This window comes from Cupressus sempervirens, chromosome 3 (assembly GCF_028749045.1).
Source record: "Cupressus sempervirens isolate cs-2001-9-10 chromosome 3, ASM2874904v1, whole genome shotgun sequence".
Taxonomy (NCBI): domain Eukaryota; kingdom Viridiplantae; phylum Streptophyta; class Pinopsida; order Cupressales; family Cupressaceae; genus Cupressus; species Cupressus sempervirens.
The window spans coordinates 663,011,908-663,039,556 of record NC_143120.1 but is presented as its reverse complement, the minus strand read 5'-3'; the positions used below and the strand labels follow the sequence as shown (position 1 = coordinate 663,039,556).

Sequence of the window (27,649 nt, the reverse complement as noted above, 5' to 3'; positions counted from 1 at the left end):
CTTTCATCCATCTTTTGTCTAGTTTTCCTAAGTTAATTAATCATTCAATTTGTCATCGTCCACCCATAAATTTTCCATTTCCACTCTAAAGTTGGGTACTGTGTACTCTTTTGGTAATACTATGTCTTGGTCGTACATTGACCATAACGTTGTGTGCTCTAGTGTTGTCTTATAGGTTGTTCGATAGGACCAAAGTATTATAGGTAGCCTCTCTTCTTGATCTCCTTCTACCCCACATGTCTTGTACAAAATTGATACAAATCTTTTATTAGTGGCTTCATCTTGTCCATTGGTTCATAGATAGTATGGGCTCAACAAGTTGGGGAATATATGCGAAAATATGAGGTCATGTTAAAGATCATGTGGTTTACAAAGTGTACTCTTCTATTATTGGTAAATGATATTGGGATCTCAAATATAGTGACAATCTATTTGTGCAACAATCAAGTTGTACTTATTGTCACATTGTCTAGAAGTTACCTAACTTTCACCCACTTAGTCAAATATTGTGTGGCCACCACAATGTACCTACAACATCAAGTTGTGCTCATTTTGAGAGGCCCCACAAAATCTATTTGCTATCTTTCAAACAATTCCTAAGGTTGTGAAGGAAATATTCTATTTTGAGAGGTTTCCCCATTCCTTGGCAAGTGTTGCATCCCAACTCTCATTCCCTTACATCCATATGCAGTATTGGCCATCACAATCCAACAAGAAACACCTTTTGTGCTACGGCAATAGGACCCATGTATCCTCCTATGAGGCCTTCATGTGACTGTTGGTGTTATATTGTATTTTTCATTAGTGACAACACTTACTCGATTCTGAATGATTACCAAGTTCATCACTCAGTCTATAGTGTATACCGAGCATTCAATGGTTACCTTGTCGGTTCATCACTTAAGTAGTTCATACTGAGCATTCCTAAAGCTACCGAGTGAGTGTGTAGTCAAGTAGTTCATACCAAGCATTCATGAAGCTATCGAGTGGGTGTGCAGCCTAGCAGTATCTACCAAGCATACAATGTTCACTGAGTTTCATAGTGTTTACCGAGTAATGAAAGTGTAGTGTTTACCGAGTGAAAGCAAGGTAAACAAAGGATTCAATTTTTACCTAGTGATACTATATCTACTGAGTCTCCAATGGTTACCGAGTTCCAAGCTACATTGTGTGATTAGTATGGACCGAGCCTTCACTTCTACTGAGTGCATGACAATGTCGAGTAATGCAGTGGATGCTGAGTATCAGAAGGTTACCAAGTCAGCTTGAAGAACTCGAGTTTTCTACTGTTTGGCCGACTCAGTAATATTTTGTTCACTTGTGTTTTGGTCGACCTTGAAATTATAATTATTGGAATGGTATATATGTAATATATTATATCATTTACAATGAATGTGATGTATCAAAAAAGGACATGTAATTCTTTGAGAAGAATGAAAGCGAATTAGCAGCAGAGCAAAGTATTCAACAAGGTCTACAAGGAGCAGTAAAGATCCATCAGTCACAAGAGGTGATCTATACTTCAAGGATCTAATTAGCAATCAAGTTGTAAGTAGATCCACTATTTCATCCTAACAGGTGAATCAGTTTTGTAAATCCTTTAACAGGGTAGACTTAACCGTCTTTGTATAAATCTCCTAACAGAGTGCATACTTCATTGTATGTTTGTAAATCCTCTAACAAGGTGGACCTAGTAGTCCTTTGTGCTCCTAATAGGGTAGATCACCAAAAGTGGTCAATGTAAGCCTTAACAGGCCAACTTCATACTGTAGTAACGAAGTTTTGTGGGTATCATCCCCACCCCAGTTTTACTTTCTATTTGGAAGGTTTCTGGGTTACCAAATCACTATGTACATGTGCTATGAATGATTGATCTCTCATATATGCAGTAGATTAGATGAATGAATGGTGAATAGTATATATGGTTAAAGTGCTGAATTGTTTAAAGTTTTGAAGTTACTAATTCACCACTCCCCTCTCAGTAACCTATCATATCTTGAATATTTCCAAAAATTGGTATCAGAGCATTGTGGTTCTCAGGATAAATTTTGATAGCTTGAGCAAAGATCAAGGACAATGGAGATATTCAGACTTGACAAAGCTATTGAAAATGAAAAGCTAGATCTGGAAATGGCCATGGCTCAACTCAAAGAAGCAAAGGAGCATCTTTCCTAATCCCTGAAGAGAAGGAAAGAACTTGCAAGACAAATGAATGACCATCAGTATGTTGAAGAAAAGATTGAAGACCTTTTACCATCAAGCAGTTCAGATGAAGCTAATGAGGCAATCAAGGAACTCCTAGCAAAGAATGGCTCTCTGCAGGAAGAAGTAAGAACACTTAAAAGAGAACAAGAAATTCAATCAATCAGGCTATGTCAAGTTTTGGAATAGAGAAACAAGGAAAATGAAGACTTAGAGACAAGAAATAATCAATCTCTTCAGTATGAAGATCTTATAGATCAACTATCTAATGCAAATAAAGAAATTATGAATCTGAGATCTAGAAATGGAAGCCTGAGGAATGATTTAATCACTGAAAGACAAATCAATGAAAGCTTACAAAGTGACTTAAGATCTAAAAGACAAATCAATGAAAGTTTGGAAAATGACCTAAATGCTGAAAAACAAATCAATGAGATAATGATGAAATCTCAAGCAGACATGACTCAATTAAATCAACAAAGTGAGCAGAATCTTCATAGACAAAAAGGTAAAGCTAGTCTTGGTTATAAGGAAGAAGGTGAAACCTCGAAACAAGGTGCCCAAAGGAATCAAACACCTATTCGCAATCATTGTGGTAAGTTAGGTCACACATCAAACAAGTGTTAGAGCAATGGAAAAGGTAAATTCAATGGTAAATGCTACAATTGCAGTCAGCATGGTCATAAAGCTAATGAATGCAAGAAGAAACCAAAATTTGAAGGAAATTGTCACAAATGCAAGAAACATGGTCACAAGGCATTCCAATGCAGATCCAAATCATTCAATCTAGCTGAACAACTTGTTAAAGCAATATTTGGATGGGACTACAATACCTAGTGCAGATGTCATTATTGTGGAGAATATGGACATATTGGTATAAACTGTGCAAGACATCACCTAAGGAAGAAGGACACTACTGTAAGGTGCTATACATGTATAGAACTCGATCATATAGCTAAAAACTGCATGAACATAGGAAGAGTTGAAGATGAAAAGAAAGCTAAAGTTGAAAAAAATTGAAAATAGATGAGGCAATAGTGGATTCCTAAATCTACCAAGCAAGATAGTTCAAATGATGGCAATGTCACTCAAGAAGTGGGTGACTCCACCATCTCCAATTAGATCCATAAACAAGGATATGGAACTACATCCTCTAGTGATATCTCAAGCAGTTCCAAAACAAAAGAAAGCAAAATGATCAAATCAGTATTCCAGATACACAAGGATCAAATAAAGTGTATCTTTCGCTGAGTTGCATCTACCGAGGAAAGTTAGTTGAAGACCTTTCCGAGCTAGGTCAGGAGCACCAAAAGTTTTATTCGATCACCAAGTTGTAAGCTTCTATTGAGCAAGTCAATGATAACCTATCAAGCACTATGTCATCTCAGCTACCTTCGTACCAAGCATTTATGGCAAAATTTTTGTCAAAAGGGCAGAATTTGATTTCATTCTTCACCATGATTACAAAGCTAAGAAATTTTCAGCAATTCCAAAGAAAATTCCAAGCAATTTTCAAGCGGAGAATTTGTTCAAAATTTTCTTACACCTATCGAGCAGTGATGGCATCCGGGAGTAGTAGTAGCACCAAGGCAAAAAGAGGTTCAGAAATGCTAGTTAAAGGCGTGGAATCGAAAGCGCCTAATTTCAAGTTAGTTCCAGCGATTGCAGAATCACTCGACCCCAATCGAGCTCAATCAAAAACTCCACCAAAGGTACTTCTCATAAACAACATTCGTGCACATTTAAAATGTTTTGTTCAAGAGATTGGAAACCTAGTGATGGACAATGCCCTAGGAGAAATGAGTGCTGATGGCTCTTTGAAACTCGAGCATAAGCATCTAGAGGACCAAAGGGTTAACCCATATCTCACATATGCCAAGAAGTTTCCAAATTAAGTGGATCAAGTACATACTTAGTTGTGTTCACAATGGGAAACTATGGTTAGAGCAACCAGTGTTAATCACTAAGAAGATGATTCATAAGATTACCGGTCTCCCCATGCTAAGTAAAGCCAAATCTATGAAAACCCTAGGTCGAGAGGAGTTACAAAAGAAAATCCTAGCTGAATGGGATGGTAGAGGTTTGAAGGTCAACACTGTATCTGATGTTGAATTAAAGTTTGGCATTCACCTCATTGCCCACAAAATTTATAGCTCCAATCATTTGAACAGTGCGCCCTATGAGGCTGTTGATTTGGCATTCAAAATTGTGAAGAAAAATCTTGAATTTGACCTATCAGAATTCAAAAATTATTTCCATCAAAGGGCTCAGTTGTATGGAGAAAAGATATTCCAATTTTATATCAGATTAATGAGTTTATTGCTAACATGGGTGAAAACTTTGAAAAAGTTATGGATAATTATTTTGAAGATTTCAAGGAAAGAATTAACAACAGGTTCTGAATTCCACCCAAACTAGTTGAAGATTACAAAGATGATGTATGCTTCATGGTTGATTGTGATAAGGTATACATTCATGCATACAGACCCCGAGTTGCATGGGTGAAACCTCTTTCTTATGATGTTAATATTGATGAAGCCAAGGACATTATTAAAGCACTGGTAAATGAACCTATAGATCCTAAGCTTCCTGCCTTTGGCACTTATGATGAAGCCAAGTCTAGAATTGAGCTTGAAATCAAGCTACCCTAGGCTATAAGCAAAGGCAAGAGAAAGATAGCAAAGTTGAAAATTGCAACCGACCCTCTTATGCTTACTGAAGGAAAAGGTGAGGATGAAGAAGAAGAAGAAGAAGAAGGTGAAGAACTTGAATCTGAAAAAGAAGAGGAACTGCCAAAGAAGAAAGGGAAGGTGATTATCACCAAACCTAAGAAGAAGCCTACTGTAGTATTCTCTAGAAGAACCAGACAAGGCAAGTATGAAATTGTACTTGTCAGGCATCTACTCACATTTGAGGAAAGGCTAAAAATATTGGAAGAGGGAGTTGGCATCACAAATTTCAAAGCATTAAAATTTGAAACAAGGACTGATGTAGAGAAAATGCAGATTGAGGAGCTGGTACTCAATAAGATGGGAAAATAAAAATATTCCCTAGACCAGCTTGCCCCTCAAATCTCCAAAGAGTTGTTGGAGAGATTGAAACCAAGATGGGAGTCAGCCACCCAAACAATCAAGGACATATATGAGAAATCCTTGAAGAATCACTGAAGCAGAAATAAAGGAAACAATAAAGAACAATGAAGGTAAAATGATGATTAGATTTCACACATGTTTGATTTTAATTAAGGACATTGAACATGTTGTAAGAGATGCAACAAACATGTGGAAGAACATCTATCATCTGTAAAAGCCTAGTGATGATCCTATTGAAATCAAGGATGATGACAGCAGTGACAGTGATGATTTTGATAGCACTCCATCCATCATAGTTACTCCAAGAGAGTTGCATGCACTAATGGAAGAAAAAGAGGAAGAAGACAAGGAGGAAGAAGCACATGAGGAAGAAAAAGATGAAGAAGATCTAGTATAAATTGCAGCAAAAAATATTGCATCCCTTCCTCACTCTCTACCAAAGACAGTTAAATCTACTATGGAGACAACTTCTATAAGTGAAATTTTGAGCACAACAGTCACTACCATAGCCCAATCTTCATCGGCCACCTCCCAGCTCCAAGTATCTGAAATAGAAGTGCCAAGCACTTCATCTACTGAGTTGTTTGTCACCTCTTCAGCCACCGAGTTAGCCTCCTTAGCTCCTTCATCAACAATGAGTGTACCAGTAAGTTCTACAATTTTGTTTTCATCAATTCCAGTAAGTTCTACAATTTTTTTTTCGCTAGCAATATCTGTATCCTCAACAAATCCAATCAGCTTAGATATTGCTATGGGTACTCTACCGAGTGTGATACCATTTTTGGGAAGTGTTTTAGTTTTTTATCTAGTTAGCACTTCTATTGGCATTCAATCCTTGAGTCCTATAGCAATTTTCACTCCTAGCCCTTCTATCTCCACTATTGTGTCTATTCCTAAGGTCAAACCAGTAATCACAGAAATCAAACAAAAGCATCCATTAAAACTTCTAATCAATGGAAAGGAAATTGGAGAAGACATTGACTTAGACACAGAAATAGTAATTCCAAAGATTAACTATGACAATGCTACCATTGAAGAGATGAGGTTAGCTAGTCAACTCATAGAGATGAAAGCTACGCAGAAATAGTTAAGATCAGAAAGGGATAAGGAATACAAAATAATTGAGAATGCCAAGGATATAATTACAGATGCTATAGGTGTTGAAGTAGATTCTACTCAACACATTTTGATTCAGTTAGAAGAGGCAGTATAGAAATTTAATGAAGATTCTTCCGGACAAGAGAAACTAATTGAAAAAGCTGAAAGGAAATTTGATAATAAGATGCTAGAGCATATTGCTCAAAAGATAGCGATCAAGCAAGTTGAATTGTCAACATTTTTGGGTAATTTTGAAAATTCTTTTAATAATGTAGCATCACTTTTTGCCAAAATTTGTAATGTTTCTGGTTTTACTAAAGAAATAAAGGATAAGATAAATAAGATTGACATTGATATGCGATCAAGTGCATCCAAGTTAAAGGTGGACTTCTCCTCCACAACCTCCCATCACTGCAAAATTAGATATTTGGCAGATGTATAGGCAAAACTATTGAGAGAGGAAGCAAGGATCCAGTCTACACTCATAGACATCCAGAACATGATCCTTCCTATCATGGACACAATGCAGAAACGTATTGCTCATTGCAAAACATTGGTCCAAGATTAGAACTTCTCAGTGGCTTATCACATGATCCAATTATCAGCAGAAGTTCAAATTGCTCTATCCACTTGTCAAATTTTGCAGCAGACTTGGGATAATACTTTTTCCACCATCCTTAAGGTACATCAAGAATTTCTATCTCACTTTGATGTAGTCATATAAACTGTATATATGTAGTCCTTTGACATTATTGTCAAAAAGGGGGAGAGATTTAGAATAATAAATGAGGAGAGTTATCACTATAAGTGAAAGGGGGAGTTAGCACTCATTAGAGTTAGCATGTGTACACAAGTATCTTTGTATATACATTATAAGTCATCAAGAAGGTATATAGAAATGTATATGCAACAGTTCTACAAAGATCAATTTTGAAAAACCAAAATTCATTGAGTCAGGTTATGTACATACGTTTTGGCTTATAAGTGTTTTGTCACTAATGCCGAAGGGGGAGATTGTTGGAATTATATTGTATTTGTCATTAGTGACAACAATGACTCCCATAGTATGTTGGGGATTTCTTCTTCATAGCACACCTATAAAGTACATGGTTAGGTCCCAACTTGTAAAGTAATCCTTGGATGAGCTCGAATATCTTACTTTTTAAGGCTAAATTACTTTGCTCACTTGGTGTTATCTTAGGTGGGAATGAGGCCGTAGAGAGGTACATTCCAATATGTGTGTACCATGTGAGTAGAATCTCTATTTGAAATAGGTGAGTGTTTGGAAAGTCTACATTCACCCCTTATGTTTCTTGCGTAATTTTATTCTAGATAATTGATTTTTCATAACATGGATCTTGCCTGGTTGGACAATGATAGTAAAGGTAAACTCTTGGAGTATAAGTATCCATCTACTGACCCTCCCTTTTATAATTGGCTTATTCACTAAGTACATCAAGGCTTGATCATTTACATAGAAGGTGAAGTGTGTGGATAGAAGATAATGTCATAAATTTTTAACTGCATAGACCATACCTAGTGCTTCCCTTTTTGTAGTGTTGTAGTTCCTATTGACTTTTGAAAATAGTCAACTAGCAAAGTATATTGGATGGCCTAAATTCCTTGCACCTTTTAGGGATGAGATAGCCCCAATGGGATAGTTGGAAGCATCCATGTATACATGAAATTCTTTTTCCCAATCTAGGTAGACTAGGATTGGTGCACTTACTAGCCTTGACTTTAGTTCTTTGAATGGGGCTACTTATTTCATCTCCCATATAAATGGTTCACCCTTCTTTGTGAGTTTCTCTAGTGCTAAGTAGATCTCTACAAACCCCCTTGATAAATTACCAATAGTATCTCACATGGCCTAGAAAGGACTTGAACCATGTTACATCTCGTGGGTCCTCCATTTCCAGAATTACTTTTATTTTATCTAGGTCATTCTTTAACCAGTCCATGCAAACAATGTGACTGAATAGCTTTCCTTGTAGGACCATGAAACAAAACTACTTTAATTTGAGTGCAAGGTTCAACACTACTCCATGCATTCTCACAATGCTATGAGGTGTATTTCCTTCCACTACATATTGACCAATCATCCAAGAATACCTTAAAATTTCATAGGGACATTTTGTTAAAGATGTGGATTATACTCCTTTGGAACGTGGCAGGGGCATTGCATAAGACGAATGACATTCTACTAAAGACATTCTATTAAATACATACACTCCACCTTATACCACAAAAGTCATCTTTAATTTAGATTTCTCAACGATATTGTTTGGTTGTAGCTAGAAAATCTATCCATGATAGAGTATATTTCATTTCCAACCACCTCCTCTAGTATACTACCCATGAATGGGATCGAGAATGGATCTTTGATTGTGATGGAATTGAGACATAAAAAGTCTTCCCAATCCTGATTTGATTGGCTTCCTTTCTTAGTGAGATGATAACTGGTGACATTGACTCACTTATCTATACTTTAAAAATGATTCTCTTGTCGAGCATCTTTGTAATTTCCTCTTATAGCTTAGCAGTGTAGTTTTTATTCATATGAAACAACCTTTTTTGTACGAACTTTCTCTTGGAACTAGGGATATTCTATGTATATTTGATTTTGGTGGCACTCCCTTGAAGTCTTTATATGTCCAAGTGAATACATCTTTGTATTCCAAAAATATTTTAAATGTCATTACATTTCGTACAGGGTCCAAATCACCCCTACTAGGATCACCTTTGGGTCTTCCTCTTTTCCCAAATTTATCCCTTCTATACTTGGTTTTTCATACTTCACTTCCTCATCTTTCTCAAATCAATGGAACTGAGTGTCCTCTATGTTGGATACTTCTTGTATTCTAGTGGGTACATATCCATGTCCTCCTTTATTTCTATTATTTACAACATGTGGAAGTTGTGTTGGAATATCTCATAATCCTCCATCTACCAATGTAATAACCCATTAAGGGAATTGGTTTCATCTTTTGAGAATCTACCTAGTCTTAATACACCTTCTTCATTCAATTCCACCCTTCCTTCTTCTCCATACTCTCCTTTTTTTTGACTCCAAGTCAGATGCTAATTCTTGGCTTATTGTCCAACTTCATAGATCAATGACATATTTTTCTCAACTTCGATGGATAATGTGTTCTTGTTCCTATTATGGTTGGCTTTCATTGTGATCAACCATTATTTTCCAAGTAGAGCATAATGCCCCTTTTTTTCTAGGGTGTTGACTACAAAATCTAGAAGGTATTACTACTTCCCTATAGTTACTTTTTGAGCCATTAGTTTCCCAAGTAGCTTTATGTCATGTTGGTCTATAGCTACCAAATGGAAATTTGGCAGCCATAATGTCAATTTCCAAAGAGCCTTCCATGTCTCCTCGGGAAGTATGTTTACTCCAGAGCCTCCATCAATGATGGTATTGGTGAGCTTATGAACCATAATCCCCATTTTTTCTATTGCAAAAGTATGTCCTATTTCAGTTGTTAACAACATTGGGTTTTGAGGTGGGGGTACCTTTGTTGAGTGATTCCCCTTCTACCTTGTCCTTTTGGATATTACTATTATCCTCCATGTTAGAGATCACTACTCTCAATTGGGTTAACTCATTAAGTTTTCTACCCATTGGTATAGTGGCCAACAAAATATTTTATGATATTGGCCTCAAATGTTGATTGTATCAAAATGTTTGTAGCTTCATGATTTTTCTTGCAATCATCTTCCATTTCTAGGCGTGTTTCTCTTCTTTCTTCCTCTACTCTCCCTTTTTTAGTCTAAGGGTTAGGGTATGTGGCTTTCTTTTCTTGGAATCTTATAATTTATATCATTTCCTTCTTTGATCTCATGACTTCTAGCATGTTTACAATGATTCCCTTTGGACAATCAACATATTCATGGTTCCTTGATTGACATCACCTGCACACCATATTTCCTCCACTTTGCTCTCTTTGACACAAGTGGTCTGATTTGTTACTTCTTCTACATTATATCATTGGGCATCCCTTTACATCATATTGGATGTGACTTCATGGTGTGATATTATTTCTCTTATTATTTCTTTCACACTTATTGTTCTGATAGCCTCCTAGGGAGACATTTGTAGTTTTGTGCCTTAGTGGTGTGGTTAGTGGGGTTTCCTAATTTATGGTTAGGCATTTTTGTGTGCTTATTACTTTTAAATTGTGAAGACACTACTTTAGGGTGTCCCATCACCTGGAATATGTCACAAAATTATTTCTTAGGATAATTGGCTCTTATATGCCCCTCTTTTTGCATTTTGCACACCATTGTTATTTTATTTCTTTGAATTCTCCCCACCCCCATTTCCTTCATTATCCTCATCATGTATTTGTATAGTGCCTGGATTCTTTTAGATTCTCCTTCACTGCCTTCATAACTGTTGTCATCACTCACGTTCTTTTTATTTCTTGACATAGTGTTCTCATTTCTATGTCCATTACCCAACCATATGCCTCTTTGGATGTGGAGGGTGAACATCACTTTAATTTTTTTCCAAATGAAAGGAGTTAGGCTTTCTATGAATAATCTTTTTTAATCCATTGGTTGGTTGATTTTTTAACTTTCCTATGTGCTTCTTTAGCCTAGATGGTATGCTTGAATAGTTCTATTCTTTCCTTAGTGTATATTAAATATTTTGGCTACCACCTCTTTGTCATCCTACAACAACCAATACTCTACCTCAAATTTTTTTTCAAATTATTCAAGGGATTCCTCTAGGTGGATGGAAGGTTAGTTTACCAATCAATTTTCATACCTTGCAAGGTGGCCAAAATCCCTTTCAATGAATAATCTATATCCTACTTCGTTTCCTCCCAAATAATTAGACATGTCTTGCAATTTTGTGTCAGGTCTTTGACCCATCACCATTAAACTTAGGAAGTTTATATTAAGGGGCATTTGACACCTTTCTCCCTTGATCAATACCCCATCCATTCAGAGAATTAGGTGGGTTAGCTTTTCCTCCATGCCTTGGTACTTCTTGTTAGAAATTTATTTATTGCTCCCCTTGGGATTTGTGACAAGGGCTTAACCACCTCCTGTGTAATGTAAGTTGAGTGGTTGTATCAAGTATTCACTAGTAAATTTAGCCCTAAATTTTGATGAGAAAAGGTCAAAATTGTGACCATAGTTGGTCGATAGATGACTAAACCTATCGTTGATTTTTTTTAGTCAGGTTTTTGTCACAATAATTATGCGTTGAAAATTTTGCTCAAAAATGGTCAACTTACTGACGTGAGTTTTGTCGATTTACTTAGCCCAACTTGAACTCTTATTTCCTCATTTGCATCCATCACTAGTCAAAATTTTGATGTACACCCCTTGAATTTTTGGACCGTAATGCCAAATGCTCGATGGAAAAAAAGACCAACCATCGTCAAAATTGCGACCAAGATCCCTTTCAAATTTCATTGAAATTGCGACCAAGACCCTTAATTTTCTATGGTGGTACCATACATGCAATGACAAAGGGAAGACATGTTGGTCAAAAATTGAGACCAACTCTTGGTAGAAATTTAGATTAGTTGTGCCAATTATTGGGCATAGGAGCCTTTTAAACTACACAAAATTGGATTCTAAAGCATAATTGTTTAGTGTGAGACTCAGGTTATCTTGCACATTTCTACCTCCACACCATTGTTTCGTTCATAGCACATGATTTATTTCATACAAAACAATGGGAAGGAGGAAGAAATGTGCACGATATCTTGAGTCTCCACTGAGCAATTGTGCTTTAGAATCAAATTTTGTGCAGTTTAAAAGGCTCCTATGAGAGCAAAGCCTTTGCAATAATTGGCACAACCCATCTAAATTTTGGTTCTTGAGACACCATTTCTTGTGAAGACAGCAGGGAAAAATAATATTAGGAAAGAATTATTTATCAGGAATGAAAGTCAATAACACTAACTAATGTCTATTTTTCAAACAGATAAACGTGACAAAAGAACTTACGGTCCCAATCACATCATCATAAGAGCACATATATAACTATAACCCCTTATTTGGCTTCTTGTTGATCAATTCCTTGGCAAGAGCATCCAGGACATAATATTAAAATGCAATCAATCATTGAGCCTATTTCTAGCAATTGAACTATACTATAGAAATAAAAATTGCCTTAAAATTGACACCTCACTAGTTCTAGTTTATTTGCATCCATAATGGCTTCAAAAAAGTTGAAAGCTTACCATTTATCAAGAACACAAAAGGCACTCGTAGTTCAGCTACATCAATAAAAGTAAAGTTATTTGAATGTTCAAAAAATGTGAAACTTCCACTTAGTAGCTAAAAAAGCCATAATTCCTTAGAATACATCATCTTTGATGGAATGTTGATAAGTGAATGATTTCCTCTAAAAGCTCAAAGTTATGCACAAAGAAGCACCATACTCTTGAAGATATATATACAGGTTACAAGATTGATATATCGAAAGGAGCATGGTGAGGGCAAGAGACTATCATCAATATTGATTGTGGAGTTGTAGATAGGTAAGTGATAAACATAAAAAGGTAGTACAAGGCACCATTTTCCATGTTCTAATATGATGAACTACCTTGGAGTTGGTTCTAAACCTTGATTGCTTAATGTTGGATTTGATCCAATGGTACCATTATCTGGAGGAGGTCCCACACCCCACTTTCCTAGTGATTCTTAAGGCTCAATGACATAAACTCCTCTGTCAATTATTCCAAGAGCAAACTGATTTGAGTCAGATGGATGTGATGCAATTACTAGAGGATAGACACTGCATGAATAATCAAAGGATACATTTTGAGTTAAATCATAAAATATGAGAAGGTTGTCGCATGAATATACCACACTTGAAATGGGAGCAGATAGAGAATCATGAGGTGTCCACTACAGTACAAAAAAATGTAATATCGGTTTACAGTCATATAGAAGAGGTGGCTTATATCATTATCACTTACAAAATTTGAATTCTAAATTGCTGACAAAGACTTACATAATGAAAATGGTCAAACATAGAAGCATCATAAATAAAAAGCTTGCTCTTGTGAACAACCAATGAGTGAACTTGATCATTATGGAACTGTACTCTTGTATCCCCAACCGGTGGTGATGATCTTCCTATCTGCACTTGTAAAATTTTTGACTTTCACTTCTCCCATCTATCAATGCTCCAGAAATAGAGCTGCTAGAACATTGGCCAAACATTTAGTAATTTGAATCTATAAACATGTGAATGTAGAGAATGAGATGGAAATGGATATACAAAATGAAGACAAACTTGGGAATTGGTCCCAAAAGATAGCAATATATTCAAAGTGTGTGAAAATGCCAAGCCTATAATTTTCTTTTGGTGACTTTTAAGCTTCATTTTTACTTGGTTAGTTTAAATAAGTTTTGAAAAGATACAAGTTAGAATGTCATCATATTGAACAATTTCATCATATTGAACGACCCCAACTACTCTTCCTATAAAATAAACACCAAAAAAAAAACAAATAAAATGAGGATAGTTCACTTTGACTGTGTATAACATTTTTGCATCGACTTTGCAATTCATATTTTATAATCTATAATCTAGATAGTGAATTAGTGTAAAAGAGAACTTCCATGATGTATCATTTAGTATAGTGAGCTTGAAAAGAAACAAAAAGTCATGCTAGATCATAAATATAATTTTAGAGATACCTGCAATCAAGTCTACAAGCTTTCCAATTTAAGATACAAATTAAGACTTTTTCATATGAGTGTGGTCAGGTTTATAATGGATCAGACAAGATAATGAGCTAGAAAAGAGAAAAGTTATGATGATAGATAAAGCTATGATTTCTAATTCTAAGTTTACAAAAATACACAATCAACTCAAAATATGAAAATTTAGAGCGAATATAGATTATGTTTATAAGTAGTTTACTTAATGTACACTATTTTTCTCGGAATTTAATGAATTTCAAAGATTTTGATATGACTTCATAAATCTCTTTTCCATCAATATTTATGAGTTATTAACAAGACATTATGGCAATGGCGCACACTCCATTATCTATCATGAAAGAGATAGGAAGTTAGAGAACATGAAAGTTGTGATGGTAGATCATAGAACATGATCTAAAATATTGATAGGAAAAAATGAAAAAAATAACTGAATCTGAAAAAAATTAGGCAATCTTACTTTCTTGGTCTATAATAAATATTTTCAAAGAGTTCAAACACCCATCAATATAATGAATTAAAAAAAAAAAAATCCTGATGATGGATTGTAAGAACATGGAATATTCTCTATAATGCATTATTGAAACAATGATCTAGAAAAGACAAGGTGATAATGGATCATAGAAAACATTGACACAAATAAAATATATGCAAACAATTTTAAGAGCATTCAAATTCAAAATAAATTCGGTAGTCATACTCTATAGATCTACATTAAAGACCTTAAATATTTTAATTATTATCTATATTGAAGATACTAAGCTAGATAAGAAAAGTTTGATACATAGATCATAGAATTTTGATAGCATACTATGTGATGCAGCAAAATAATAAATCACAAAGGAATAAAGCTATACTGATAGATTGCAAGAACAAAATCTTGAAACCTCCCAAAAAGAAATCAATAATTTACAACTTCATTCATCCAAAATTTGAATCAAATCACTATTTTGCAAAGGTGCAAATTGACTAGTTGTGAAATAGAGAAACTATTCTACTAGCTTTGCAAAACTAGTTTTTTCAACTTATTTTCAAGTTCTTCCAAACAACTCTCCAAACACATTAGGGTTTTAGATACCCTTTAAAAATTTATACAATATATATCAAATTTAACAACATTTATTTTGAACCAATACCTCAAACCAAACCCTGGTACCCCTTTCAAGAGTTTCAATTAGGCTACTTTTACAAAGAAAGTGTCCTTTCATCTTGCAACCAAGTTCCTAAATTTTGTGAAATGTCTCAATTTATTGCCAAACCACATATTCTTGCACTGGTTTACTTAGCCATACTCATTTTATGCATTAACTCCCAAACCCTCTCTATTAAGCCTCAAACTAGGGCATCATCAAACTAAGTCTCCACTTACCTTCAAACCCACCTAAAGGACCCCTCACCATGTCGTTAACATAAAAATAAAAAAATCTATCATAAAAAAATACCTCTGTGTGGACTACTTGACCAATCCAATAGTTGCTCACACATTCCATTTACCTTTCTTGAATATTTTCTCTTCTCCCTTGGTGATCATCATTCAACCCCTATTCGTTCTACACCATGTGAGTATGGTTATATTACATTGATTGTAGGTCTATTCCGCAATGGATAGTGGTGACATATAGTGGGATGACCATTATTCCATTCAAAACTTAAAAATGAGGTTTCCCTTCCTATGGTTCCTTAAATCAATCAACACATTACATTGAAAAGGATTGAAAAATGAACTTAAATCAATGCAAAGGTATGTAATAACAATGTTTAATTGCAAACAGTAGAATCCTTAATAATTTAGAAATAGTTAAACAATACACTATGAATAATCAGTAAAAACATTCATTTTATTCAAAATCGGGATATAATCTGTTAAGGGCAATCTTGAAGTCATTAAATGGTTGCTTCCTCCCAATCCTATACTATTCATTTTTTGTAGTTTATGAGACCTTGTAGAGTTTAGAAAATTGACTATAACTACCCATCACATTAACAAATGATTAAAACTTCAATTAGGCCAACTAGACATTGATATTCAAATTCAAACTTGATAATTTCTCTCCAAACACAAAATTTAATGACTTCAAAAGCAACAAAAAGCCTTGTTATTTACCAATTTGACCAAAGGTTCCCTATCAAGGACTCATAGACCCAAACAAATGCACATTTTTATCATTTGGTCAAAATTGACCATTATTACATATTTTAGGACATTAGGTCCTCTAACTTAATTATAAAACTAATTACATCTTTAGGCCATTTTAGGTCCCTTGGACCTTGGAACACACATTCCTTTCCATTTTTCCTTCTTAGCTCTCTAAGGATCATTAGGTTCTTGTATACCATCCAGGAATATGGCTTTTCCTATGACTTCTATTGCTAATAAAAATTTAAGCAAGTGTGACAAAACTAATCAACCGGTTAACTAATAAAATTACAATCTTTGTTGTAAGCACCCATAACAATGACCTTTCATCTACAACTAACAAGCATGCTACTAGTAACCAATGAGAGAAATACACTTATTCCATGTTAGGGACTAATAAGGAAATCGTGCTTGATTTTATGGTATCTTGGAAGTCTATAATAGAAAACATAATCATTTCTTTAATCAAAGTGACCTAAGATTTGTTGAGAAAAATGTGTCTTAACCTTGTGACTTTCCTAGATAATTTTAAAAATGTATCATCACATATTGGTCACTAATTGAGATTTAAGGGTAGCTCTTTGAAGAACTATAAAAAAATGGTGATTTATTGCACAGAATCCTAGGTTAAAGTTGGTAACAACATCTATGGACTTCTACTTTATTTCAGCTACCAAGAATAGCTCACACTTAGAAGCCATAGCCAGGTTATGAAAAATACTACATGACAGAAACATTCCCTATCCCTAGTATCTCTATGCTCAAAAGATGAAGCCCAAAATGCCACTGAAAATAGATGAGGTACCTAAGTGCCATATTGAATCATTCACATTATTAGTTTGGCTTTAACATTCCATGGTCAATGTTGAATCCGTTGTTCCTTTTACGAGATGAAGTACCCATCAACGTCTTTCTAACTCTAACATTTATAAATATTGAGAAACATAGTTAACATGTGTATATCCATATCTTCTCATGAAAGAAGGTGTAGTGAATGAAATGACCTAGTTTTCTTTGAAACAATCTTGGCTGGTTTTTGATACAAACTTATAGATTGCATTGTTTTCTACAGTTTAGAGCCATTCTCTAAATGAATATCTTCAATATAATTTTGAAAAAGTACATTTTTACTGGATAAAAGAAATTTTTTATTCCAAGTCACTATTGAGATCTCTCCTTCTGCAGTGAGGGATCTGTAACAACTTATGGTCTAAATTTTGGCATAAGGTAATTTGTGAGTATTTCTACATACATTTCATAACGGGCTATCGTTCGAAATCCCCATTCATCCTTCACTTGTCTGCAGATGTTAAGATCCATGTCCAGAATAAGAAATCCATCTTCATAGCAGGAATTACATGGAGTACAGGAAGCATCTGGTGTTGAAAACACATCTAAAATTTCTCCATTCAAGAACTCTTACAAGTAATGAGAGATGGTATCAAAATAGGAAAAGTTGAGTGAATTATTTCATTGATCTAACCTATTGGACTCCAAGACAAGAGAGAATTAAAAGTAACTGTAACAAGCCAACCACCAAACCAAGCAACAAAAGACACCAAGCTGCCAGCATTGCCCTTCATATTTATAGGAAATATCTGCATTAAACCAAACACAGATAAATCTACAGATTCTGAAATTCATATAAATTGATTATCAATATAAATAAACCATTGATTATTGATATAATTGCTTTTAATATTTGGAAGGCTGGGTTCAATTTTGACTAACATGACCTAAAGACTAAAGTTCAATTACTAGAATTTCATTGCAGAATTGTCTTTTTAATCTATATTAGTTGTGTAAAACTTTTGGAGAACACTTGCAAGCTCCAAAACTAATTGGTTTACTAAATTGCTTTATCTATTTTGTAGTTAAGGATTTGTTTTAAATTAATGTGGCCTAGGGATTAAGTTATAACAAATGTTTCAAAGCTCAGATATTGATAGAGAGATTCTATAGTGGTAGGGTATATGCATCTGTAGCTAGGGGCAGACATTCCTTATGATCCAAGGATTACACCAGGGTGTTGAGAACAATTGAAGTGGGATATAAACATTACATGCCTTAGAGAATGAAGAGTTTGAATGAAAGAATGATTTAGAAGAAAAACTCTCTAGATATTTTCAAGGTGGGTGAGGATGAGGGTGTACAGAGGAACTAATCCATAAGAAATTGGGTCTTCTCATTAAAGAAAAGTCTCTTTATAATGATCATGAGGTCCATTCTTCTCAAGAATAATGTGTAGCCTCTGGTAATCAAAAGAGTTGGGTACTAAACTCAGAAGCAATGATAAGGTATGAAGTTTTGATTCATTAGTGTTTACTGATAGATTGACTTCATCTCTACATTTTCTTCTTAACCTAGTCAATTCACTTTTCTAATGAGAACTAACCTCAGACATTATAACCCATGGAATTCTACCAACCCCTAATGAAAATGTTGCAATATAGGCTTGTACAACATAAATACAAGAAGATATTATAAATAATATTTTTATCAGAAATGGTACTGAATTATTGAGATCTGAATAAAATATTACCTGATTAATGATGTAATACTCACCAATAGACCAATTAGAGCTAGCCTACTCCTAATCAACTGTAAAACAAATTGTGTAGAGTGTTACTATAAAACAAGGTAGACCGAAATAATTCAAAATAAACATCATAATTTTTATGTTTTATCTAATTGTCATTTTCTATAATTTATGTACTTTGTAATTATGTTGAAAAATTGACTACCAACTTGTAGACTAAAGTAACATTAGAACTCAATTATCAAATAGAAAATATATGCAAGGTCAATATTAGTTCCATTTTAAAACACATTAACATTGATACAACAAGAGAAATGACTACTTTCTTTTGCATGAGCATTAGGTAAATGAAATTAAATCCTATTAAATTGAGTTAGTGGATATAAAGTGTTACAATGATAGGAAAGTGTGATTACCAGTATGTAGAATGAGAATCCAACAATAAGGCAACTGATACTCATTCCTCCTGCAGCAATCTGAAGAAAGTTTTCTTTATTATTGTTCAAATTAATACACAGTAAATGTCCTCATAATAGTCTATATTTAGGACCTAACTCATACCATTAGAAGTGGTCTCCTATTAGATTTGTCCACCAACAATGCACCTAATACTGTCTTTGGCAACTGCCAAGCACCACTTTCTAATTAATAAGTAAGACAAAGGTGTTTGATCATTGAGAGGAACTAAATAAGATATTCTTATCAAGAATTGACCATTGTTGGCCATGAACTATAGAAATTGCAACTAATGTTGTCTGATCCGAAGAATAGCCTAACATGAAGTCCAAATTTATTATATTGCATTAAAGTCCAAAAGTCATTTGACCTCTTATGAATTCCTTCTGCCTGTAGTTTTGACTTGATATTACTTTTTATGATCTTGTTGTTTCTTTATTGTACAGGTTTGAACCCTATCCCACTTTATCTAATCAGAACAATTATATTACATCTAAAATAGAAAAGAACACATTTATATCAGAAGAAATGAAAGAGAAACATCTAATATCCTAACATAGCTTCTCACTAATAGCCTCAAAGATTGCACTAGCATAAAATATAACACCATTGATTCTACCAATTTGTTGGCATACTGCTAGGCCAACACCAACCTGATATAGAAAATAAAATTGTTAAGTTGTAAAGGATGACTGGATAAATAATTAAGATTCAACAAACAAAATTTCATCAAGTACAGTACATATTATGAAGTTGTAAATGATGAATTGATTATTGGAAGGAACTGTGGATGAGTAGATAAATTATGGAGAACCAACAAATTATTGAGTATATTGCTTACAATGATAGCAAGAGCATAGTTTCTATGAAACAAATCAAGTATTTTGGTCTTGGGCAGATTTTCCAACTCCTCTATATATTCTTGTATAATATATTCAATAGATTGATAACCTAATATGAGCAACAATCAACTATTTTTTTTAACGTCTTCATTGGAACTGATTAGCTCCAAAGTTTTACTCAAATTTTAGCTTAAATTGAAATTAGAAGCTGACCTAGTTGATACCGGTGAATGAAAAAAAAAGATTTCTAGAACAAACAAACATATACACCAGGATTTTAGTTGCTTCATTTGACACATCACATTGGCTTCCCCTAAGAGGTTGTAATGCTTCATTAAAATCTTTATCACAACCAACCTTTGCCTAGAATGCATTGACATCAAATGTATTAGAAAGAGCACCACATTTTGAAAATGTAGGGTTTTTTAAATCAGATATTGTATAGTTGTTAGATGGTCATTTTAAAACATCTCACATTAATATGAAAATTGAGCATGGAAAATAAGACAAATTTGACTATTTAATACTTTTAGTTTAGAAAAAAAGTCAAAAATTATGTTCTTATAGTAAAAGAATACTTTGACTTAAGAAAAAAACTACACAATATTAAAACATGACATTGTGCTTTAAAAACTAAAAAGGTACTTGTAACAAAGAACTTCATTTGGACTTGCTAATTGGTTGTCACTATTAACTATAAGCTTATCTTTAAAGTTTAAGCTTCACTTGATTTCGAGAATAGTTTAATATTCTTTACTAAAAATCACTCTAAATTCCCTGTTAACATTTAATAACATTTGTTCATTCATCCATTTTTGAAATATAACATTCAATCATTATAATCACATAATAACATTCATTAAGACATAAGATTCATTAACACACAACATTTATGAATAATTCATTAACACACAACATTCAAGAGTAAATCATTCATGAATAATTCATTAACACAATATTCATTAACACCCAACATTCATGAATAAGTCATTAACACATAAGATTCATTAACACACAACAATCATTTCTTTTTGGCTTTCTTGCTTTTTTTTTTCATGAAATTTCTAAGAGGAATATTAATGTCCTCATCATCCCCCTCCTCTATTGGTTCTAATGCATGTCTCCTCCTCATCTGTTCAGGAACATCATGAGGCCACTGCACCAAAGGGGGGTCTGCTACAATAACAAGTACTTCATGAGTTAAATTCATCCCATTTTATATTAGTGAATTACGAATTTTTATTTAAGTAAAAGAACTATAAATGAAAAAATTAATTAAAAAAAACAAAACATAGATTTTCTTTACCTGAATGTGTGGCATGAGCTACTTGCTGATCAGTCTGAACATCCTCTGGCACTCGTTCATTGGCACAAAATGATTTTATATCCTCTAAAATATGCACAAAAATGCTACACCAAGTTTAATTAAAGATGCTAAATTGTATTAATAATTACATAATTATTTTTAAATAGAAAATGAGCATTTCCATGGACAGTATGAGGCACATCATGGGCTTCATGATGGAACATATGATCTATGTCATGATTAACAGGCTACATTGCAATGTCATGCACATTATTATCAAATAGATTTTTTCTCAAGTATTCTATTTCTAGTATATATTTTTGGCATATTTACCTGTGCACATGATGCAGGAGACTGTTCGGTTGGGGCAATAGAAGCTTGTTGCAGGCATTCAACCACGGTTGTATAGCCTTGCTTGAAGACAATTCTTTTGTGCTCTTCTGTGGCCTCCAGATTAAAATCAACACCTTGCATTTTTTTATTAATTAAAAAAATTATTTGCATTTTATAAATACTTTTTCTTTGCAATTCATTTACTACTACTTACAACTCATGCTTTGATTTTAGAATATCCCCTAGAGCCAAGTTTGTGTTGCCCAACCTTTTCCAGCCTGGCCTTTGTTGCCTTTGATGTGTCCTACAACCTATGAAAAGTTTGAAATATGTTAGATGATATAGATATAAGGATCAATACTAATTAGTGCATTACTACATTAATGTATTACTAGTTAATACTATTGCATACCTTCTCGCACTTGTTGGTGTAGTTTCTCTTCGATCATCTGCCCCTTTCTCCTTTGCATCCAAAATGAACTCATTCCATTCCCTCACTATAATAAAGGGAGGACACTCGTACTTTGGGTTTAGGACAAGACTCTTTCTATATGAGTCCTTCACAACCTTAAGATGTTTGCAAGCTTTTTGTAATATTTTCTTATGATCAAAAATATTATTACCAAACTCATGCTTTAAATCTTTGATGAGCTGATCTTTTAATTTTTTATCTTGAAAAAACACAAAATTGTCAGATGTACTAGTAAAAGAAAAGATCAGAATGAAAGGAAAAATGTTGTACCAATTAATGATATCAACAAAAAAATAGTGGGATAAAATTAGTTCACTTATGATGTTCCATCTTGTACGTATCATGGGCCTAAATATTTGTAGTGTGAGGTCATAAAGCTTCCTATAAAATGTATCGTTTCCTACAACAAATGTCATGGGATAATCAATCTAAAGCTTCTTATGAATAGGTAAATGCATATTACAATATAAAAAATAATTATTTAAAGTACCTAGAATCTTAGGACATTTTAAAGGCATCGATTCATCATTGTCAATCAACAACGACGTTTGCATAGCTCTCATGCTAGAAACATGGGTAGCTCCAAGAAATGATGGTGAATTATCACCAATACTTGTACTATGATCTATCTCTGGCATAGCAAAAAGTGCATCTCCTACCACAAAAAATAATAATCCACTATGTGATGCACCCAAGATAAAAGTACAAATTATCAACTCATAATTAACACAAAACCAAATATAGAAAAACAAGGATTTATTAGTCGGATGGCCCCTCATTGCCAACATTGTAGTTGGAAATCTTGTATGGACATCCATCAAACTCCTGGAGTCTCCTGCACTTGATGACCTAAACAAGACATTGTTAGCAAAGACATTCTAAAATAATAAAAGTAAGAGTTAACTTAAGAATTTTTTGACTGTTTGAAATAAAAAATTCCTTGTAACTTGTCAACTAAAATATTATTTTACCAGTGGTAATCGAAGCTCTGCTACTACCAGCTTCACTACGTTGTCCTTGACCGAGTTTTGGATCAGTTGCCAAAAAATCTTGTAACAAGAACACATATTACATATTTTTCTTCACAACATAAAATATTATAAAATATAAATCTTTATTGAACTTTTTTATAACTAAAGATTCATTACCGCTTACTTCATAATGATGAGCTTGCGCTCTCAAATTAGATAGCCTCTTCATCATCTCCTCGGATGGAATATTTGCTTCATCCAAAATTCTCATTGTTTCTAAATTTATTTTTTAATATTTTTCTTCAACATTATTGGTACATTGGGAGTTTCTACAATATCATCATCAGAAGGGGTAGCTAGTAGCTCTGTACCTACTGCAGGTGCTTTTCCCTTATCCTGAACATTAGATTGTGAGAGGAATATTAGTAAAACTATCATAAAAAATCAAAAACCATAAATAAAATAACGTAATAATATAATTTTTTTTGACTATCTAATTTGTATAATTTCAATAAGGTTTACCCTTGCTAAAGAATGGGTGGGAGCAGCATCCTCATGGCCTCTATCATTTGTCAGATCCATATCGTCCTGTCACAAAGATTAAACATAAAAACTTCAGCTAACTGAAAGCAATAGACAACAAAAAAAAACTTATCAACAAAATGGTATATAGTACTTACAACCCTCATGATAGTAACTTTGTTTGTATCTATGCGATTTAAACGATAATCTATTAATAGTTCTTCCCCTGCACTTATTGATTTTATTGCACAAACAAAAACTTCATTCCCCTCATGTGCCTCAAATATGCAATTGGGTTGCTTCCTAGTTGAGGAAGGTCACATACTATTTATAAAACCTGCAATATTACCTGTTGCTTTTGGTCTCCCATCAATGTACATAGAAAATCTTTTAATTTGATTATTTTCTTTCTATTGTATATAATTAGCTGATAGTGCATACCTACACATACTTTTTTAATATTGAACAATCCACATCCAATCACTATAATTGTAACATGGACCGACATACTTGAACAATTCAACAACTTTTTTGTAACATACCTTTATCCCATCCATGGAAAATAGGCCCAAACCATGTAATGAGGATGGAGCAATGCGATATATCCTCTCATTAACACAAAAATATGTGTTAATTGGAGGTAGCTCATTGGGTACCCATTCTTTCTCAATGTATGTGTACCAAAAGGGCACCTTGATGTCACCCTTTTCGTCATCATCATAAGAACACGACCCCCCATTAGCAAGAAAAAATTGCATGTGTTTATCAATTTTTTTAAAAATCTTTTGACCTCTAGTTGATCTCCCTATTTTAGCCGTACTACATGTAGAGCTTTCATCTACCATTTCCTCATTTTCCTCATTTGATGTAGATAGATTTGACAAGTACCAATTTGGTGGCACCTGCAATCCATCAAATGAAAATTTGATAATATTTAAATAATATATATAGAATAATCAAGTCGTGACTCATACGTGTAGCTCTTCCTTGTCTATACGTGAGAGATATAAAATGTAGTAAGTTGAAAGTGATTATACAATTATATTTCTATACAGACCTTCTTTGTCTATATATACATTATATGATTATATAATATGTCTATTTATAACATATGTGGTCAATGATAAACAAGAAGAATATAAGAAAATTATGTCTATTTATTCACTTATACTTGCTAATCCATGTCACTATGCACGATCTAGGCCAAAGGGATCAAATTTCCAGCATATGTTAATCATTTATCTTAAATTAGCTAAACATTACATGATACGCATATGCTACAAATAACTTAGAAGACAACATGAAAAATATGCAACATCGTAAACATGAACAAATCTACCTTATATATGGAATGTAAGATTTTCAATAGAAGGGGTGATGATGTTTGTAGTCAATTGACTATTTGCAAAAAGGGTGATAATCAGACACAATATAAACAATGGAAATTACAAATAACACATGTTGTAATCATTAGAATCGAACACAATAAATATGTAATCATATTTCCTGCATATGTTAATCATTTATCTTAAGTTAGCTAAAAATTACATGGTACATGTATGCTACAAATAACTTAGAAGACAACATGAACAATATGCAACATCATAAACATGAACAAATTTACCTTATATATGGAATGCAAGATCGTCAATAGAAGGGGTGACAATGTTTGTAGTCAATTGACTATTTGCAAAAAGGGTGATAATCAGATACAATATAAACAATGGTACTTATAAATAACATATGTTGTAATCATTAGAATTGAACACAATAAATATGTAATCATACTTCCTGCATATGTTAATCATTTATCTTAAGTTAGCTAAAAATTACATGATACACGTATGCTACAAATAACTTAGAAGACAACATGAACAATATGCAACATTGTAAACATCAACAAATTTATCTTATATATGGAATGCAAGATCGTCAATAGAAGGGGTGACGATGTCTATAGTCAATTGACTATTTGCAAAAAGGGTGATAATCAGACACAATATAAACAATGGTAATTATAAATAACATATGTTGTAATCATTAGAATTGAACACAATAAATATGTAATTATATTTCCTGCATATGTTAATCATTTATCTTAAGTTAGCTAAAAATTACATGATACACGTATGCTACAAATAACTTAGAAGACAACATGAACAATATGCAACATCATAAACATGAATAAATTTACCTTATATATGGAATGCAAGACCATCAACAGAAGGGGTGACGATGTCTGTAGTCATTGATTATCTTCTTCTTCACCATCCTTATCATCATCGTCATCATCATCATCATCATCATCATCATCATCATCGCCATCATCACTATCATCATCACCATCATCATTGCCATCATCACCATCATCATTGCCATCATCACCATCACCATCACCATCATCATCATCATCATCACCATCATCATCATCATCATCATCACCATCATTTTCATCACCATCATCTTGATCTTCATCATCTGCTTCTTCATCATCTTCAATATCTTCTTCTTCCATAACATTATACTTTATCAGCCTTCCTCTTGGATCATGTCTAACAATAAATGTCCAACTTGTTTATGTGGAACCTCTAAGTAAAACACTTGCTCACTTTGACTTGGAAGAACATAGGGCTCGTCTCCAACTGGCTTAAACAACCTTGTATTAATCATTATAAATCCATTATTATGTTGAATAACTATTCTATCAGGATCATTTTGATTTAGTCATAACCTATACTATTTGATGATGAATAGAACTACTTTTAAGGAGTTAAACTCACACTCAATTATATCATCCAAGATGCCATAGTGTTGATTTTGATATTGTTGAGGATGTATGTCATTTCTAGATGATATATTAGTGACCTCAAAAATTGTAGTTATCCCAGAATCACAAATTTTCTTTGTGTCATCCAAATTTTTTATGCAAAATTTGTGGCCATGATAGTACATAGCTTTATGGTACTTGACCTACAATTTTTGAAGCATGTGTAAATTATGTGCATCGTGAGTTGATACAAAACATTAATCGAGTTATGATCATTAATAAATTTCTATATACCTCTCCACCTCTTAAACCATTTACTAGATCAACTACCATCGGTATAACATTGGAATGTTCATTACGATGAGCTTCTATAACCAATGAAGCAACACCTTCCCATGTTAATGAGAAATCATTTTTTTGACATCATTCAATCTATACTGTCATCCAATCAAGATTGTTTTCAATATACAAATGTATTGCATCCCACTCTCGACCACCAGTATCAAAAAAATACACCAATTATAAATAACTTATATTGAATATTTATAAGAATTAATTAACTACAATAACATCTTAGATTTACCTCTCACTTTCCTCAATCTACCTTTTCCCATCAAATACTCCCCTTCGAATTTGTTAATTGAGTTGGGATCCCAAATATGATCTACATGGATCTTTGCTACAAACTTAGGAAGATATTCACTAATGTACACCATGGTCAAGTATACTATATATCCCTCCACCATAGAACCCTCAGGATGTGCTCTCTATCGAATCAAGTCTTTCAAAAAATTTCAAGTGCCTCTCAACCATCCACATTGACCTAGTTGGTATAGGTCCACACAATTCAATCTCCTCAACTTGATGTATGAAGTAGTGTTCTTGTGCATTGAAAAAACTTGGAGGTAGAAACTTTTGCATTTCACACATAAGAAGAGGATTTTTTCTCTTCCAATATTTTATATCTTCTTTATTGATTTCTTTAGATGACAACCACCTCATGTATTTTCCAAGATCATATATAATCTGTTTGACATTGTTGGTGAAGTGGTGTGGGAGAGATAGAGGTAGAATGTACGCAATATTTGTAAAATGATCTTGTCAATATTTTATAAAAGAATGCAATTAAAACTGCATATAGTATACAAATATATAGTGAATACAAAATAACATGAATTACCTTAATAAATGTATGCCAATCATGT

At 33.5% G+C, this 27,649-nt stretch overlaps 1 protein-coding gene across 1 annotated transcript in view; it reads right to left on the bottom strand.

Moving 5' to 3' along the window:
- Positions 1–13,070: 13,070 nt before the first annotated feature.
- LOC149568449 (phenylcoumaran benzylic ether reductase IRL1-like) overlaps positions 13,071–27,649 on the bottom strand; it is an 85,129-nt gene continuing 70,550 nt past the window's right edge. The window contains exons 4-8 of the mRNA XM_089816728.1: positions 23,678–23,743; positions 23,474–23,551; positions 17,720–17,834; positions 17,489–17,612; positions 13,071–13,164 (exon numbers count right to left, since the gene is read on the bottom strand). Of these exons, the coding sequence (XP_089672854.1) occupies positions 13,071–13,164; positions 17,489–17,612; positions 17,720–17,834; positions 23,474–23,551; positions 23,678–23,743 (477 nt within the window). The remainder of the gene's footprint in view (positions 13,165–17,488; positions 17,613–17,719; positions 17,835–23,473; positions 23,552–23,677; positions 23,744–27,649) is intronic.